This window comes from Mixia osmundae (assembly GCF_000708205.1).
Source record: "Mixia osmundae IAM 14324 unplaced genomic scaffold scaffold_2, whole genome shotgun sequence".
Classification (NCBI taxonomy): Eukaryota; Fungi; Basidiomycota; class Mixiomycetes; order Mixiales; family Mixiaceae; genus Mixia; species Mixia osmundae.
Window position 1 is genome coordinate 757,677 of NW_014575562.1, and position 15,897 is coordinate 773,573.

Below are 15,897 nucleotides of genomic sequence, written 5' to 3' on the forward strand. Positions count from 1 at the left end.
CTAGCCACGTAGCAGTGCGCGGTGCGTCGCGTGATTTTGAGATCAGCCAGCGTCATCAGTTCGTCGTTGCGATAAACCTGATGCGTAGATGAGCTACTACATAGGCGCCTCGCCTGGTCATCGGCGAACGGGCCTGCGAGCAAGTTTGAACACAACGCGAGGCAAAGCAGGCGCTGCTGCTTTTGTTCTAGGCTCGATCTGGTGCACCCTCGTCCTACAGGCTCAGCACCTGCTCGACAGAGAGCGCTCCCCCCTTCGACCTGATTTCGGCACTCAAGCGAGGGCTAGTGTTGGCAACCTCACGCTAGCGAGTGACTTCTCGACTGCGAATGCCACCGAAGATGCCCCGCTAACAGGAGATCTGTCCAGCATCCTCAAGCATCTCGACAGCTGGGATCCTCTGAGACCCAACTCGCTGCCCATCACCTCCATCGAAGTCCGATCGTGCTATTTCTCGCCCGAGCTCTACGATGCCTGTCAGCCAGAAGCGACGCCGAGAGATGAGCAGATCTATGGCAAGTGGGTACGAGTCAATAAGGATGTTAACATCCGACGAGGCGTGTGGTACACGTATGTGTACTATCGCCGGCAGCATCCCTTCATGTCACATCCTACCGTTCGAGAGATGCAGCTCGTCCAGCAGGACCATGCAGACGAGATCACTCTGGCAAGTCAAGGCTGGACGATGGCCCAAGGCAATCTGCGCTCGGGCGTCTGGCCGCAGCAGAAGGGCCTCAGAATCTGGTACTTACTCAAGCCGTACCATAGCGACCTTAGTGACCCGCCAATCACCGAGATCGATGTCCTCTACGGCGAGACCGCCAATTCTACCTTGCCGGGCTTCACAAAGCTGTCGTCACGCATCACAGAATATGAAGGTGCCAAACGCTCGGGCGTCGACCTTGTTTTCCGCAAGGGTATCAGCACCTTACCCCGTAAACCAGACCTGACGTTCACGAGCGATGGCAAGTTCAGAATCATGCAGATTGCCGACTTGCACTTTTCGGTCGACCGAGGCACATGTAGAGATGTCAATACAAATGCGACGTGCGACGCGCGAGGCGCAGACCGGTTCACGCTGGACTGGTTGCACGATGCAATAGATACAGAGCAGCCTGACCTCGTCGTCCTGTCAGGTGATCAGCTCAACGGACAATCGACAAGCTACGACGCCCTGAGCGTCATATTGAAAGTTGCAAACCTCTTTGCGCACCGCACGATACCTTGGACTGTCGTCTTTGGCAATCATGACAGCGAAGCGACTGATGCGGATCGGGCAATGCAAATGAGTATGTATCAAGCATTGCCCTATTTTGTCGGCGAGGCAGGGCCAGATCACGTCGACGGCATTGGCAACTATATGTTGAGCGTACGATCTCATGACCAAACGAAGACTTCCTTATTGTCACTCTACTTCCTTGACTCACACACCAAAGAGCCTGGCCTATTCGGTCGTGGCTACCAAGCCCTCAAGCCATCGCAACTCTCATGGTACCGTGATACATCTTCGCTCGTCAAAACAATCATGCGTCCATACCGTGCACCAGTCATGGAGGACTTTCCAACTATCACGGACGGCCGGCAACGCAAGCGTCGGTCGAGGATCTCACGCCGGCAGTTTGATGGCCAGACACTCAAGAAGCCCAACGCGATGGTCTTCTTTCACATTCCTCTCATTGAAGCGTTCGACGAGCCCGACAAGAGCGAGAATGGAGAGCCACTGAAGATGGGTGTCCAACTCGAAGGCAGCGGCGCGTCCAATACGAACTCGCATTTCCTCACCGAAGCACTGCTCCAGCAGACTGAATATGGCTCAAGAGATGCAGAAGACATGCAAGACATTCGAGGCGATATTTTGCCGGAAGCAAAGGTGCTTGTACACGGACACGATCACATCACTGAGAGATGTGCACGCATTAAGCACATATGGATGTGCTTCTCAGGCGGCTCTTCGTACAGTGGCTATGGCGCTTTCGGGTCTGTCTTAGTATGCTACCTCGACGTGTGAGCTGACCCATGCATGCAGATTCGACAAGCGTGTCCGCGTGTTCGACGTAAGCGACTATGGGGAAACAATCAAGACCTGGAAATTCCTCGATCTACGCGAGTCGCAAAAGACAGCCGAGCTGACGGGCGTGACCTACGTCTCTGAGAAAGAGATCGATGAGCTCGCCTCTGCCGATAACCGCGAGCACGAGGCGGAAGCAAACGATGTCAAACTGACCGATCCGCCGCCAGTCCTGGCAGAGATCCCCGCTGGCTCGCCCCCCGTCGCCATAGCGCCCTACACGCCCAACCTGGCCGACGGCACGGTCCATATTGCGCCGAACGTGCCCTTACTTGCGGACGATCATCTGGACCGGCGCGCAAAGGAAGAGACAATCATTGCGTCTGTTCTGGATGCCTACAAGAATCTCAATGGCAGACGGCTCGATGAGGTGATTCTAGTGGGCGAGAACGCCGAGCGGTAGGATGCGCAGCCCTGTTGTAATTATTGCGCCATTGCAGATCCGCGCTCGGGAATGGCCAAGACTTTGCTCCGGGGCGATCGCGTAATGGAACATGCACGAGCACGCCATAGCTCGCGAAAATCGCAATGTCTTCCAATCGTCCTCACCTGGACTTTTCTTCGCGGTCCTGAGTCAGCAGAGATTGACGGCGCAGGGTCAGGCGAGCTAGCGTCCTGACAAGTCTGTCGAGCTTCGCCACTTGACGAGTCAGCTTGCCATCATGTCGAAAACGAAGGACTTGCTGCGAAAGACGCTCCATATTGAGCCGACCGAGCCGCACGTGCCATCCCATCTGCTTCGCAATGCACAAGCCTGACTTCCTCCCTGTTCTGCAGTCAAGAGGCACGAGTCACTCGCGGCGAATCGATTGCTAGCCGAGATGACATCGACCCTTATCTCGAGACTGATCCCACTGTGAGCGGCTGGATCAAGGACCACACGCCTGGCAAACGCGAAGTCAAAGAGTACATACTGTCGCTCTTTCCTTTGTGAGTGTGCTCCCGGCGTTCAACGCTGGTTCATGCTGATTGAGAGACAGCGTCGAATGGCTTCCCCGATACAATACTACTTGGCTCATCGGAGATCTGATCGCTGGCATCACTGTCGGCGCCGTCGTCGTGCCTCAGGTAAGACACCTTGCATGTTCTTGATGTGCCCTGACGACATTTGACCAGGGCATGGCATACGCCAAGCTTGCCCAGCTTCCGGTTCAATACGGTCTTTACTCCTCGTTCGTCGGTGTCTTGATCTACTGGTTCTTCGCGACCTCCAAAGATATCACGATCGGACCAGTTGCGTACGTGCACAAGCATATTCAGATGGGCCGCGAGCTCACAGCATACCTGCAGAGTCATGTCGCAGCTCGTCGGAAATATTGTCATCCAGGTTCAGCAGACGAGACCCGATATCCCAGGCTATCAGATCGGATCTGCGCTTGCTGTTCTCGCGGGCGCATTCGTATTCGTGCTCGGCATCTTACGTCTCGGCTTCATTGTCGACTTTATTCCGTTGCCTGCCATCGCCGCTTTCATGACAGGTTCGGCGCTCAGTATCGCCTCTGGCCAGGTCGTCACAATGATGGGTCTGTCTGGCGTCGCCAACAGAGGACCAACCTATCAGATCGTCATACACATCCTCAAGCATCTCGGCCGCACACATCTCGATGCCGCGATCGGCTTGACTGCATTGCTGATGCTGTATCTGATCCGCTACTTCGCCGCCTTCATTGGCCGACGCGCACCGCGCTACCAGCGACTGATGTTCTTCGTCTCTACGCTGCGCACGGTCTTTGTCATTCTGCTCTACACTCTCATCTCTTGGCTCGTCAATCGCCATCACAACGCAAAGACGACCGATCACAAGTGGGCTATCCTCGGCAGTGTACCCCGAGGCTTCAAGCAAATGGGTGCGCCCGTCATGACGCACGAGCTCATCTCGCTCTTTGCCGATCAACTACCCGCCACTGTCATTGTGCTTCTCATCGAGCATATCGCGATTGCCAAATCGTTCGGTCGAGTTAACAATTATGTCATCAACCCTTCGCAGGAACTCATCGCGATTGGCATCACAAATCTCTTCGGTCCCTTCTTCGGCGCTTACCCAGCTACGGGCTCTTTCTCGCGTACTGCCATCAAGTCGAAAGCAGGCGTCCGCACGCCGCTTGCTGGCCTGATCACCGCCATTGTGGTTCTGCTCGCTCTGTACGCCCTTCCGGCAGTCTTCTTCTGGATTCCCAACGCGGTGCTCGCTGCTGTCATCATTCACGCTGTTCTTGTAGGTGTCTGCGTGACTTAGTGTGAAGCAAGCGCTGATGTTTTCGGGCAGGATCTGATCACGCCTCCCAGCGTTGTCTGGGGCTTCTGGCTTGTCTCGCCTCTCGAGGTGGTTATCTACTTTGCCGGCGTCCTTGTGACCGTCTTCAGCTCGATCGAGAACGGCATCTATGTCGCCATTGCTTCTTCGGGCGGTCTTTTGCTCTACCGCATCGCAAAGGCACACGGTCAGCTGTTGGGTCGTATCCGCGTGACTACTGTCAACGGTCAGGATTCACGCAACATCTACTTGCCCCTCGATCACGTCGATGGCTCCAATCCTGCGGTCGATCTTGAGGCGCCCGCTCCTGGTGTCTTTGTTTACCGCCTGACATCCGACTTCCTCTACCCCAATGGGTATCATTACGTGCGTTGACGCTTCGCGTTGCCCCTGGCTGGACTGATGTCTTTACGACAGACCGATGAGCTTCTTGCTCAGATCTTCAGTCTCACCAAGCGCGCCGATGTTGGCACAATCCCAAAGCTTGGCGATCGCCCTTGGAATATGCCTGGCCCGCGTCACATTGACGAGCAAGCGATTCGCGAGGACAGTCGTCCTACGCTCAAGGCACTCATTCTCGACTTTACGAATGTCACCCACATTGACGTTACCGCTCTCCAAATTCTTGTCGACGTTCGCGATCAGCTCAATCGCTATGCTGCGCCCGAGCTTGTGCCGATTCACTTTGCGTCTGTCAAGTCTCGATGGGCTAAGCGAGCTCTCGCGGCGTTTGGCTTTGGCAAGCCCTATAACGATGACGTTCGCAACGTCTTCAGCATTAGCGAAGTCGGAACAGCCAAGGGTCAGAATCTGGGACCTGCAGCCAGTCGACCTCATGACACTGAGCAAGGCATCTCGACTATGCGAGACGAGGCTGTCACTTCCAGAGGCTTGCCATTGCTGTCTTCTGATCGACCACTGTTCCATGCTGATCTGGATGAGGCACTTGCCCAAGTCCTCGACAACCTTGGTCTAGCGAACGATCAGAGTGGATACGGAGCCGATTACAAGGAGAAAGATATCTCTCCGCCCGAATCCGCCGCTGGAATTCACTACTAGATCCAGCAGCTGTTGCAATACTAGATCATAAATCCTGGCACCCATCAAGTCAGATAACATACTAGCTCAGCCGGCCTACGCGAGTGAGACTCATGGCTTTGCACGGGCACCATCATACAAGGTATTCTTGACAATGTCTTCCGCATCGTCAGGACTCCGGAATACACAGAAAGAAATAAAAGGGTAGATAGTCGCGGTGATCAATGGCATTGTAAGACCAGATGCAAACTTGTAGGGTTTATGCGCGTGCTAGCCTGCCAGACCGACTGCACGTCTCGTCTGTCCACATGTATGGCTAACCTGACAACACAACACGATGAAGGTAATGCGCTTGCAGAGCTATTGACGGCTTCGTCCTTTGATTGCTGGTTGCAAACCGTGGCAATCTGCGCGGCCTCGCAAAATATCGACGCGTCTTCATACGGGAATCGCCATCACGACCGACCGGCAAAAAAAACAGGCTTCGAGTGCGGCGCGCATGAGGCCGAACGGCAAAAAGGAAAGAGGCTAATGTATCCATTACTTTCTCGGAGTTTCGATCTCCGTGCCTCCAGCGTATAACATGTCAAATGTTAAGCAGGTGTCATAACCAAGTAGACCAAGAAAGCGCTTATTGTGATTGCCCGCCCAAGACGTTATATAGTCTAGCTCTGCATATCAGCCTCAGCGAACAGCGTGTACTCTCACAGTAGCAAGCTCTCAGCTGCGGATGAGGGCAGGCACGATCAGAAGCCCGTTGTCGGTCCCCGCAGCAGCTGCACTGGGCTGCCTCGTACCCACGGTGAACATGAGCAGATGTGGAGACATGGGTGAACTCACTGTGCACTCGGCTTGATTTTCGTACGTCGTACCTCCTCACTAGTCTCTATGTCTATGACGTCATTCCTCTCTGAAGACATTGCAATGAAAATCTGCGTCTAATGTGCTCTCACGAAGGTTTTCTGCTCGCCTGTCATGTGTCAGATGCTGTCGAGAGACAAACAAGAACACGTTTTACACCCTGACAGTCAGCGGAAGATTGACGTCTGCTTGTGAGCCTATAGGTAGCGCAGTGAAGGCCTAAGCGGTATTCAGATCGGCTCGCGTGGTGTAATGGCTATCACATCTGCCTACGATTTGACAGCTTCAGTGTTGTGATTCTAGCAGAAGGCTCTTGGTTCGACCCCGAGCGTGGGCTTTTTTTGTCACCTGCTTTTGCTGTTACATGAACCCGACGACGTCCTTTTTTGGCCAGAGATAGGGTCTGACAATGATCAGATGGCTCGTTTGCCTGTTCTCGCCGTCTCCGCGAAGCGTGCAAGGTGAATTTTGAATTTCCAGAACATTACAGATAAGTACTGCATTTACTACGCTACAATGTGTTGGTGACCGGAGTGCTGTCTTGCAGATTCATTCGAGGGCTAGACTGCGTGTGATGAGCGAATTGCGAATGATGAGCGATTGCATGCGCAGGCAGAGACGCAGACGGTGGCGCAGATCTCGGCAGGCTGGAGGTATATGCCGGATAGAGCGTATAACTCTGCGGACTGGATACACTCGCAGGCGGCCCAGGAAGCAGTGATGAGATGGGTGGCAGCTGTCTGTTGTTCGATAGGTCAGTATAGCGTGCAGCGGACGGCTGTGTATAGGCTGTGCTGTAAGTTGAACCGTAGGATTTGCTGAACGCTTCGGTCTGGGGCAGGCTGCTGCCATAAATGCTGCTCGTGCCGGCAGATTCGCTCCTCGGCATAGCTGGAAGTCTAGCAGGCAAGCTGATCGGTAAAGTCACTGCCCGACTTGCCGGAGGGGCGACGGGCTGGATGACAGGTAACAGACTTGTCGGCTGACTCTTAGGCAAATTGGCTCCATAGACGGAACTATAGTGCGACGCCGCTGGGACTTGCATGGTCAATGACGGGGACGTACTGACAGGGCAAGACGATGGCGCATAGACGCCAAGATCGCTCAATGATGGTAGTGCTGATCGATTGGCGGCATAAGCGCTTGCCGAATAGCCATACTTGCTCCGGCCGGCATAGCCTGTGCTGATCTGATAGGGACCTGTTGGCATCGACGGTGATGCTGCCGCTGATCGTTGGCTATGATTGTAGACATAGATCTCTTGGTCTGCTTTGGCGCGAGCTGCTAGTTTTGCTGCTTCCTTTGCACGCGCCTCTTCATCGCAGATCTTGGCATACTTGTACTCTGCGTGCGTGCCGGTCGAAAAGCACACGATAACAGCGCCATGCTCTGGGACGTTCCTTGCCAAAGTGACATCGCAGATGCCGCCTGAGGTACGCACGAGCAGAGGCGAACCTGTTGGGATTGCAGCGATGCGTGCTGCAAGCTCGTCATGCTTCTTCTTTGTTGCAGCTGCTAACACGAGCGGATTGTGACTTGTGCACAAGACCACAGTCTGTACCTCGCCGATGGGCTTCAACAGGTCGGCGGCACTGTAGATAGCGGGTCGAACAGCAAGCTTCTCGCTCAATTCATTGTCCTCCGTCTCTCCTTCCTGGAGTGGCTTGGCAGCTTCGATGCAGCTGACCAGTCCATGCTCTAATCTGATGACGGCGTCAATCATAAAGGTCGAGTCGGCCTTCATCGCGCAGGTCGCATGACAGGCTTTGTAGCACGATTTCGATCTGGTGCACTGCACTTTTGCCCCGTGTCGGTCGCTGCAAAGCTGGCACTTGAGATTCCAGCGAGCGCGCTCGACCTTGTCGACGCCATAGACGAGCTCCTGGCCCGTCTCTCCGTCGCGATCGATCCAAGTCATGGGAATGAATGTTGCACAAATGCGGTGTGCGTGCCTGATCCCGCTCAATGTCTTGATCGTCTTCTTGGTCGGCGTAATCTTGTTCGCCTCTGCCATTGCTACAACGTCGTCCGTCAAAGGCAGCTCGGCTTGATCTTCTGAGCCTGCCATGGGCATGTCAACAGAGGTGGGCGCCGGCGCGGATACTGCAGAGATGCCAGCACTAGACGCGAACGCAGCAGCACTGAGCGGACCGGCCAGAGGCACCAGGCCCTCTGTCGATAAATCTGGGCAGAGAGCGCAAACATAGGGCGGCTTTGCGGGAATCGTCAGCTTGACCTTGACAGAGTCGTCGATTTTCGGCTTTTTGACAGGCTTATACGCCCGTATCGGCTTCCTCACGATGCCCTTTGCTTCGTCCTCCTGCAATTTCGATTGAGCAGCTTCCATGAGCCACTGATCAACATTGATCGTCACCGAGTCGTCGACGCAGCCGCACTTCTTCGCTTTGCGCCCGATCGGTACCCATTCTTCGGTGGCAAAGTTGACGCTTTCTGCGCAATTGAAGCCGAGGTTAAATCCCGAGTGGTAGCCGTGAGGGTATGTGAGCATGAACTCGCCCGCAAACTGCACACAGCGATTCAAAGTGATACCGTGATTCGAGATGATGGTCGGTGAGGCCAGATAAGACTTGTGACGCATGAATTGTGGGCAGGTATTGCGTGCGGACGCGAATTGCCCGGCCATGTACTGCTCGAAACGCTCGTGCTCGCGCTGCGGCACTGAATACCAGCACTTCGGCGCGCCAAAGTGGAGGTAGTTGATCGAATAGAGGTCCATATCCTCCACGTGCCAGGCGACTGCACGATTATGAGCAGAGGTCAAGAGCATGTAGCGAAACCACTCACATGTCGCACGCCAACTTCCAAAGTACAGATAGGGCGTATTGACGCCGGGTATCTTACGACTGCCGCCTACGCGCGATAGCAGATTGTCTAGCTCTGCTACGTTCCAGACGGTCTGCTTTGGATCGAAGAGACTGCCTGAAGTGTTCATGAATGATCAGCAGACATACGGTTGAGACCACTTCAATGTACCTGCGGAATCCGCACCGTACATAGGTGGAGAGCCGATGGCGAGCGATCGCCAATACCTTCGTTCGATCTCTTTGAGAACATCTGCTGTATAGTCTGAGGGGCTCGGGCCTTGCAACTGACTCGGCAAGTCGAAGTCCTCCCATTCCTTGTCGGTGAACAGCTCGCCTGGCCGCAGACTTTCCCCTTTGTGCTCCTCGACATCTACCTCTGGCTCGTCTTTGGGCAACGCGTTAGCTTGTTTACTCGCCGGCTCGTTCTCGTCATCGCTATCTGGCGCGCCTTTGCGCTTCTTCTGCGGCCTGTTCGTACCCGCAGCGAACGCTCTGCTGCGCGTTTTTGGAGGTGACTCGGAATCGTCGCCGCCATGGCGAGCAGATCGCTTCCAAAAATCAGGAGATACTCGCGTTGGATCATCGCAGCTGTGCACCACGTGTCAGCTCAGTACAGATCAGGAGCCGAAGACATACATTGCCTTCCACTGTTTGACGTTGTAAGATCGCGTTCTAGCGACGTTGTGCAAGTTGAAGAGGCCCTTTTGCCCTAGTATGTGCTGGCAGATGGGGCTCTTGATTTTGGTCTGACGGAGCGGGTGATCGATTGGCGTGAGGGACTCGGTCCATTCCTTCGGCGGGACAACCTTGACGATGCCGGCTTGCATGCCGTAGCGGTCCACGCTTTTGATAAAGGCATAAAAGTCCATAAATTCTTCCATCGTCGGCATGAAGACGGGCGTGCCTTTACAAAGCGATGTCGATAGATCGGGACGGTAGTAGTATGCCGGCCTGATGCGTCTGTAGGTCTTTCTGCCTTCTTGGGTGCCTAAGCCTGGCGGAAGATCCAGATCCTCGAGCTCGTCAATGTCAATTTCGGACGAGTCGTCGTCAGAGTCATCCGAGTCGACACCCGTATACTCGTCCTCACGCTCTGTGAGACTGGCGAGCAGCTCTGGCGTCGGTCTAGGCTCGCTCGTCACGGGTATCCTGCGCCTTGGTCTTGGCTTTTTGCTCGTGCCAGGAGCCGAGTGCGGGCCGGCGCTCGGTTTTTTGCTCGACGTCGCATCTTCGGACGAAGCTAGTGAAGTCGGCGGCGAGCTGTGGCGGGATCCGGCCTCACTGCGATCGCTCATAGACTTGGCGGCCTCGCTCTTGACGGCAGGTGAGGCTGGTCCAGGCGACATCTCGCGAGTCAGGGACTTTTCAGCAGGCACAGCTGACTCGACAGGCCCATCAGCATCCATCGTCGAAGTGGGTGATGAGTCAGAGTACTGCTGGAGCCGTTCGACAGGATGATGAGACAGAGTCAGTCTGACGAGATCTGAGGTCGGCTCCCTAATGGAGGACGCGTGTGTCTGTGCACACAGCTATTCTCTGCTTGGCGAGAGGGGTCTTGCCTTGCTCCCAGTCGTCAGAATCGTGGCCTGTGAGACCACTCAAGACGTGATCTTCTCAAGCAGTTCTTGCTCGATCTTCGGCGTCTTTGTCTGCCTCGTCACGCGTCTTACGACGGCAGCGTCAGTGGTCAAGAGCAAGCACCGGTACAAGACTGGACAGGACTCTCAACAGGCAGCTCCTCCTTCTCCCGCCAGCGTCGCACGCCCTGACGGAGCTGGTCGCACTTTGAAGCGCGCGGGAAGGCTTGTCGGTGATCGGCTGGCTGCTGTTTGATTATTGCCAACTTGAGGGCAAGCCTTACCTCGTCTTGGCGGCAGGAGCAGTCCGTCTTTTGTCCCACACGCAATCGCCGCGGCGACTCACCCGCCATTGAGCGTGTATCTGGTCGTACGTACAGTCAGTCTCAGTCGGCGCTGGCAGTCGACGAAGCGGCGCATCGTCAGTTCAAACAGTCTGGGCTGCGCATTTTGCGCGCGCTCAAACTTGCGCCGGTCTATAGCAAGCGAGGCTACCAGTGCCTGGAAGCATCAGACAGTCCTTCTATCGGAAGTAGCTTTGCCACTGGAAGGTGCCTTGTGCGGATCGCGTCGGTACTTCTTTCGCCAGGGCGCATAACATCGACATCGTCGTCATGACTGCCCAGGCCTTGTACAGGCACGGCCCACACTGGCCGCGGCAGCTGGAGACACGCTCTCCGCAGTATTCTGATACCGATGCGAGCAACTCAACCAGTGCAAATGGCGCGTCAAGCCAAGCGCCGACAACCTCATCGAGCGCGAGTCAGTCCGCCCCATCGCATGCGATCAACGCCGATGTCACCGATGCAGACAGCGACTTTCCCTTCGTCTGGTGGTTCACCCAGCAAAACACACTCAATTTTGCCCAGTGCACATCGTCAGTCTCACGTCCTTGATCTGCACCGATTCCGGCGCTAACATTGCAAACGATGATGCAGGTTTGAGTTCTTCATGGTTCCCAACGCCAACGCTACCAGCTCTGCTGTGGGGCCATATACACTCGCTGCGATACCAGAGCAAGGCGTGCCTCTCATCGTCTCCGCCGGCGAAGGTGACACGGTGCCCTTTACCTGGACGCTGCCATTCAACACGGGCACGACGTTTGCGCTCTCCTTCATTGACTCCAAGGGTCAATCGGGAGGCGTCGGGCCACTGTATTCTGTCAGCAGCGGCAGTAATGTCGATGGAAATTGTCCGGGCGCGCCCGCTTATCCGCCAGTAACGAGTGGACCCGATGTCGACATCAGCTTTCAGGTCTACCCATACAATAGTCCTAGTCTGTGTCAACAGCTTGGCATCGTCGTGCAAGGCAATGGAAAGCCGCCGTTCACGCTGAACGCCGCCATATCTGCGGATACAGCGACCAATTACACAGTCGGAAATGTGGGTCACTATACAAATACGTTGCAAGGTGGCGGGGCCTTCATCTGTGAGTACTTCTCTCGTTTGTCTTGCATTTCACTCACATGCCGCTTGCAGTGTCCTTGTCGGATGCGAATGGCAACTATGCAAATTCTTCACAGGTCATCTACTCGTCCGGGGGTAGCAACTATTCTTGCATCGCCAATCCAGAAGAGCACGATCACAAGCTCGCGCCCGGCTCTGTACCGGATGGGTATGGTGGCTACGGACAAGGCGGCGGCGGCAACAATGTTTCTGTCGGCACGGTCGTCGGCGCCACTGTTGGTGTCGTCTTTGCTGTCCTTATCCTGCTCGGAGGTGCATTCTGGTTTTGGCGGAGGCGGAGGCGTCAACGTCGGGCTGGAAGTCTGTCCGATACCATCATCGGACCGCGCTACTCTGGCCCATCTGGCAACAGTGCAGCGAACGCGAACTCACCGGTCTCGCCGGTGGGCTCCAGTACCCTCGGCGGATCCAGTACTGCCGACGGCACACTTGTCGACGTCAGTAAAGGACCATATCCCAAGATAGAGCAAGGACGACTTGCAAGCATTTCTATAGAGCGACTTCTCAACCTCAACCGGCCATCCTCGACAGGCGACCATTCGCCCGTCTCGCCCAGTCCTGATGACGCTGCCTCGCACCCTTACCTCTATCCTCGTGAGCATCCTGGCAGGTTACCATCTCCTATCGAGATGGAACCGCGACATCAGTTCGTTATCGCCAACCCAGACGCATCCGATGCCGGCTCGATACGAGAAGGCGGTGACAGCACGACTTTCGCACTCGACGAGGGTGCGCGAGCATGGGCAACGCTCAATTCGTATGGTCAATCCAGATCGACTTCTAGCCGAGGTGCGAGCGGCAGTCGATTGCCAGCGCCCGGAGCACCGCTCAATTACTCTTCGCTGTACGGTGGCTCGACGCAAGCTCACCGGCAAGCGTCAGAGGATTTCTACAGGCAGCATGCCGATTCAGGGCGGACATTGACGCGCAAGGAAGCGGAAGAGATGCTACAGCAGGGCCAAATAGAGCTGCCACCTGCCTATGGCTCTTTCCGCACAGATCGTCCAGAACCGATACAAGAAGCGGCTCGTAATGCCGAAGCTGGCAAGGACGATGAAGAAGACGACGAGGAGTACGAGAACGCGATAGCCGTTTCGTCGCGTCATCTATAAGACCGATTTTGACCGGCTCACCTCGATCTCATCGCCACAACGAGGCAAATGTGTCAATGCTCACACTGAACCATCCCTTTTTGCTTGTACTTGTGCACTAGTCGCCGCATAAGACTGCTCACTGATGTACAAATCAATGCACTATGTCTTGCACAACACTAGACCGCGAGCGACAGAGACACGATCCCGAGCTCCGGCAATTTGGGTGCCTCGCTGTACTTTGTCATGCTACGGACGTGTTCCTCTGCGATCTGCATAGCCTGATCAGCGAATGGTGCGCACGTGACTTGTCCTGGACTTACGCAGTCCGCCCATTTCCTAGCGGCAAGGAAATGCTCCGCAGCGTCTGCTGCAGAGCCATCACTCGCCTTCATGCTCGGTAGCCTGCCTGCTGTGACACTGCTCTTGATGAGCGTTGCTTCGGCGGGCATTGTGCTGATGCATAACTGCGCAACATGCGCCCTTTTCTCGAGGAGCTCCCGCTGTTCGCTGGCCAACGTATAGCCCTTGGCATCGAATCGCAGGCCAAGCTGATTGATGCCCGCATCGACGCGATCTTTGATGAGACGAATGATGTGATCAGAGCGAGGGGGTTCGGTCGAGCTGATTGCGTAGAACGGTGGCGTGTCTTCGAAGTACTGCGGCAACGATCCGTCAGATTCGCCGCTCGTGCCTTCTCCTGATAGTGTGATGCAGTCAAGGGATCTGATGGACGGCAACCGTGGTGGCAGTGTAGATCCATCGGAGGACACGGGCTCGCTCGAGGTAGATTCTGGCCGTGGTGAACGACGTCGTTTGACGATGATCTCGAGCGGAACGCATTCGTTTCCCAGCTCTTCATCGCTTTCGCAAGCGTCAGATGGTCGAGGTGACATGGCCGTACTGATCTCGGCAGTGTCTGTCGAGAGCTCTGCACAATCGAGGGCAAGGGAGCTTGAGGCCGGAGACCTGCGAAGTTTGCAAGGCGTAATGCGGCGTCTGATCGATTGCATCTTTGCACTGGCAGCTGCGAGTTCCAGAGACTTGGAAGAGCTACTTATGGATCAGACCGCGGGCATCCGATCTGGTTGAGACGTAGGCCGAGATGGCGAGAGGATACGGATGAGACCAGGCCGGTCTGATCGGTGAAGATGGCATGCAAGACTGTTCGCACAACATGATACAGAGTCGTATGACGGCACCGCTTTGCATCAATGGTAGCTCGTTGATCGCTCCAATGCCGAACGGCTTTGCTTGAGCGTGGTCGGTATGACAGAAGAATCTGCGCGATTCCGACCGGTAAGTGAGATTTTTTCGTCTCCATCGTTTATATCGTCCGTCTTTTTCGCCAGAGCTACCGCCTTGTTGCCTATCCGCCATGCATACCCGCTGCATACGATGACACCACCAACGATTCCAGCAAGTCGAATGAGGAATTGACCGAGCGTAGTTGTTCTTTCGCGGAGAGTGAGCATCATCGGCTCCGGGTCATACTTGAGGAAGATGCCAGGGACACCACGGCCATGTACAGTCGCTCTTGACATGTCCGTAACAGAATATTGCGCAGTCTCGAGCACATTCCTGTGATGATCGACATAGGTTGTCGAAACGATTGACATGAAATATTGAAAAATGTGGAAGCCTGGCCCACACTGATCAGCGATCGCGCCTTCATGAAAGCGAGAGGACGAACTGGACTCTGTCACCTCGAGTGTGTTGTCGAGTGGCTGGGAGATGCCCGGGAAGAGGGGACCAAATGAGAATTCATGTATGACATGACTGAGATTCATCACTGCTCGCGCATGAGTCGATGCTCGGTGAGAGATTGGAGCACCGACACTTGTGATCTGTATGTTCCCAGCTCAAGTAGCCATGCCCCAGCGTTGTCTGCTTTGCTATTAGAACCTCGGCAAAAGCAGGCGAGACGCGCCTACAATATGAAGATTGCCAGTGACTTTCTTGACAGCCATGGTACCATAGATCCTGCATGCAGGACCATTCTCCACGATGTGATATGTCTGCTCAAATGCCCTCGGCCGCCTCGCCTCTTGGACAACCTTGTAAGCTTCTGGATCACTTTCGAAGGCCATCGTCCTGAGCGCGTGGGAATGTCAGCGCGGTCGGGCGAATTGCTGGACGAAGCTGACACTAGCCGTTGCGCTTGTCCGATCTCAAACGTGGTCTGCAGATGACAGATAGACGTCAGCAAGCTGCGTGGCGCGTAGTGAGCAGGAACGCACGCCGTCTTTGACAAACTCATCAGAGACGTGTAATCGATCGCCCACGGCGTCTCTGATGTCGACGGTCAGGTCTGCGACGAGACGTCAGACCAATCTGTCAAGTTTGAGTCGAGGAAACGCACAATGACAGGGCATGGCGACGGTCATGTCGACGTTGATCTGAAGCATCTTACCAATGCCTTTGTCCACGCTGAACTCGTACAGTGGCTCGCCAAAGAGATACTCTGTGGCTTCGTACCATACAAGAACGAGTATGGCTACAGCAAGCAGGACCGTGTAGACGCCGCCGCGTGAGGAAGTTGATCGGTAAGTTGGCAGCGTTTTGGGAAAGGCGTCGAACGTTCGCAGGGGTGGCAAGGAGAGCATGGGATGGCTCTCAGAGCCTTCATCCTGGCCGTGAGGGTGGCCATTGCCCTCGTAGGTGCCGTTCATGGGTTGCAGCCTTGCGCGAGCTGTTGCCTTTGCTGCTTTGCGCG

The 15,897-nt window shown here is 55.3% G+C and overlaps 4 protein-coding genes across 4 annotated transcripts; 2 read left to right on the forward strand and 2 right to left on the reverse strand.

Moving 5' to 3' along the window:
• The first annotated feature begins 50 nt into the window (after window positions 1-50).
• L969DRAFT_101695 (uncharacterized protein) lies at window positions 51-5,621 on the forward strand. The gene is made up of 9 exons (XM_014714608.1): window positions 51-1,977; window positions 2,027-2,467; window positions 2,718-2,786; window positions 2,846-2,998; window positions 3,049-3,136; window positions 3,185-3,306; window positions 3,359-4,283; window positions 4,335-4,688; window positions 4,740-5,621. Exons 1-9 carry the CDS (start codon window positions 89-91, stop codon window positions 5,379-5,381), a joined length of 4,683 nt encoding a protein of 1,560 aa, XP_014570094.1. The 5' UTR covers window positions 51-88; the 3' UTR covers window positions 5,382-5,621.
• Window positions 5,622-6,732: 1,111 nt separating this feature from the next.
• On the reverse strand, window positions 6,733-10,452 carry L969DRAFT_92726 (uncharacterized protein; the record flags this gene model as incomplete). The annotated part of the gene is made up of 4 exons (XM_014714609.1): window positions 6,733-8,978; window positions 9,027-9,161; window positions 9,216-9,634; window positions 9,683-10,452. The coding sequence occupies 4 exons, from the start codon at window positions 10,450-10,452 to the stop codon at window positions 6,733-6,735; spliced, it is 3,570 nt and encodes a 1,189-aa protein (XP_014570095.1).
• A 94-nt stretch (window positions 10,453-10,546) lies between these two features.
• Window positions 10,547-13,359, forward strand: L969DRAFT_101697 (uncharacterized protein; the record flags this gene model as incomplete). The annotated part of the gene is made up of 5 exons (XM_014714610.1): window positions 10,547-10,801; window positions 10,924-11,174; window positions 11,213-11,500; window positions 11,562-12,052; window positions 12,103-13,359. 5 exons carry the CDS (start codon window positions 10,547-10,549, stop codon window positions 13,200-13,202), a joined length of 2,385 nt encoding a protein of 794 aa, XP_014570096.1. The 3' UTR covers window positions 13,203-13,359.
• Window positions 13,231-15,896, reverse strand: L969DRAFT_101698 (uncharacterized protein; the record flags this gene model as incomplete). The annotated part of the gene is made up of 11 exons (XM_014714611.1): window positions 15,544-15,896; window positions 15,422-15,492; window positions 15,329-15,363; window positions 15,116-15,275; window positions 15,020-15,068; window positions 14,875-14,973; window positions 14,479-14,823; window positions 14,239-14,434; window positions 13,505-14,150; window positions 13,385-13,453; window positions 13,231-13,299 (listed from the first exon to the last, which is right to left on the reverse strand). Exons 1-11 carry the CDS (start codon window positions 15,851-15,853, stop codon window positions 13,231-13,233), a joined length of 2,049 nt encoding a protein of 682 aa, XP_014570097.1. The 5' UTR covers window positions 15,854-15,896.
• Between the last annotated feature and the right edge of the window lies 1 nt (window position 15,897).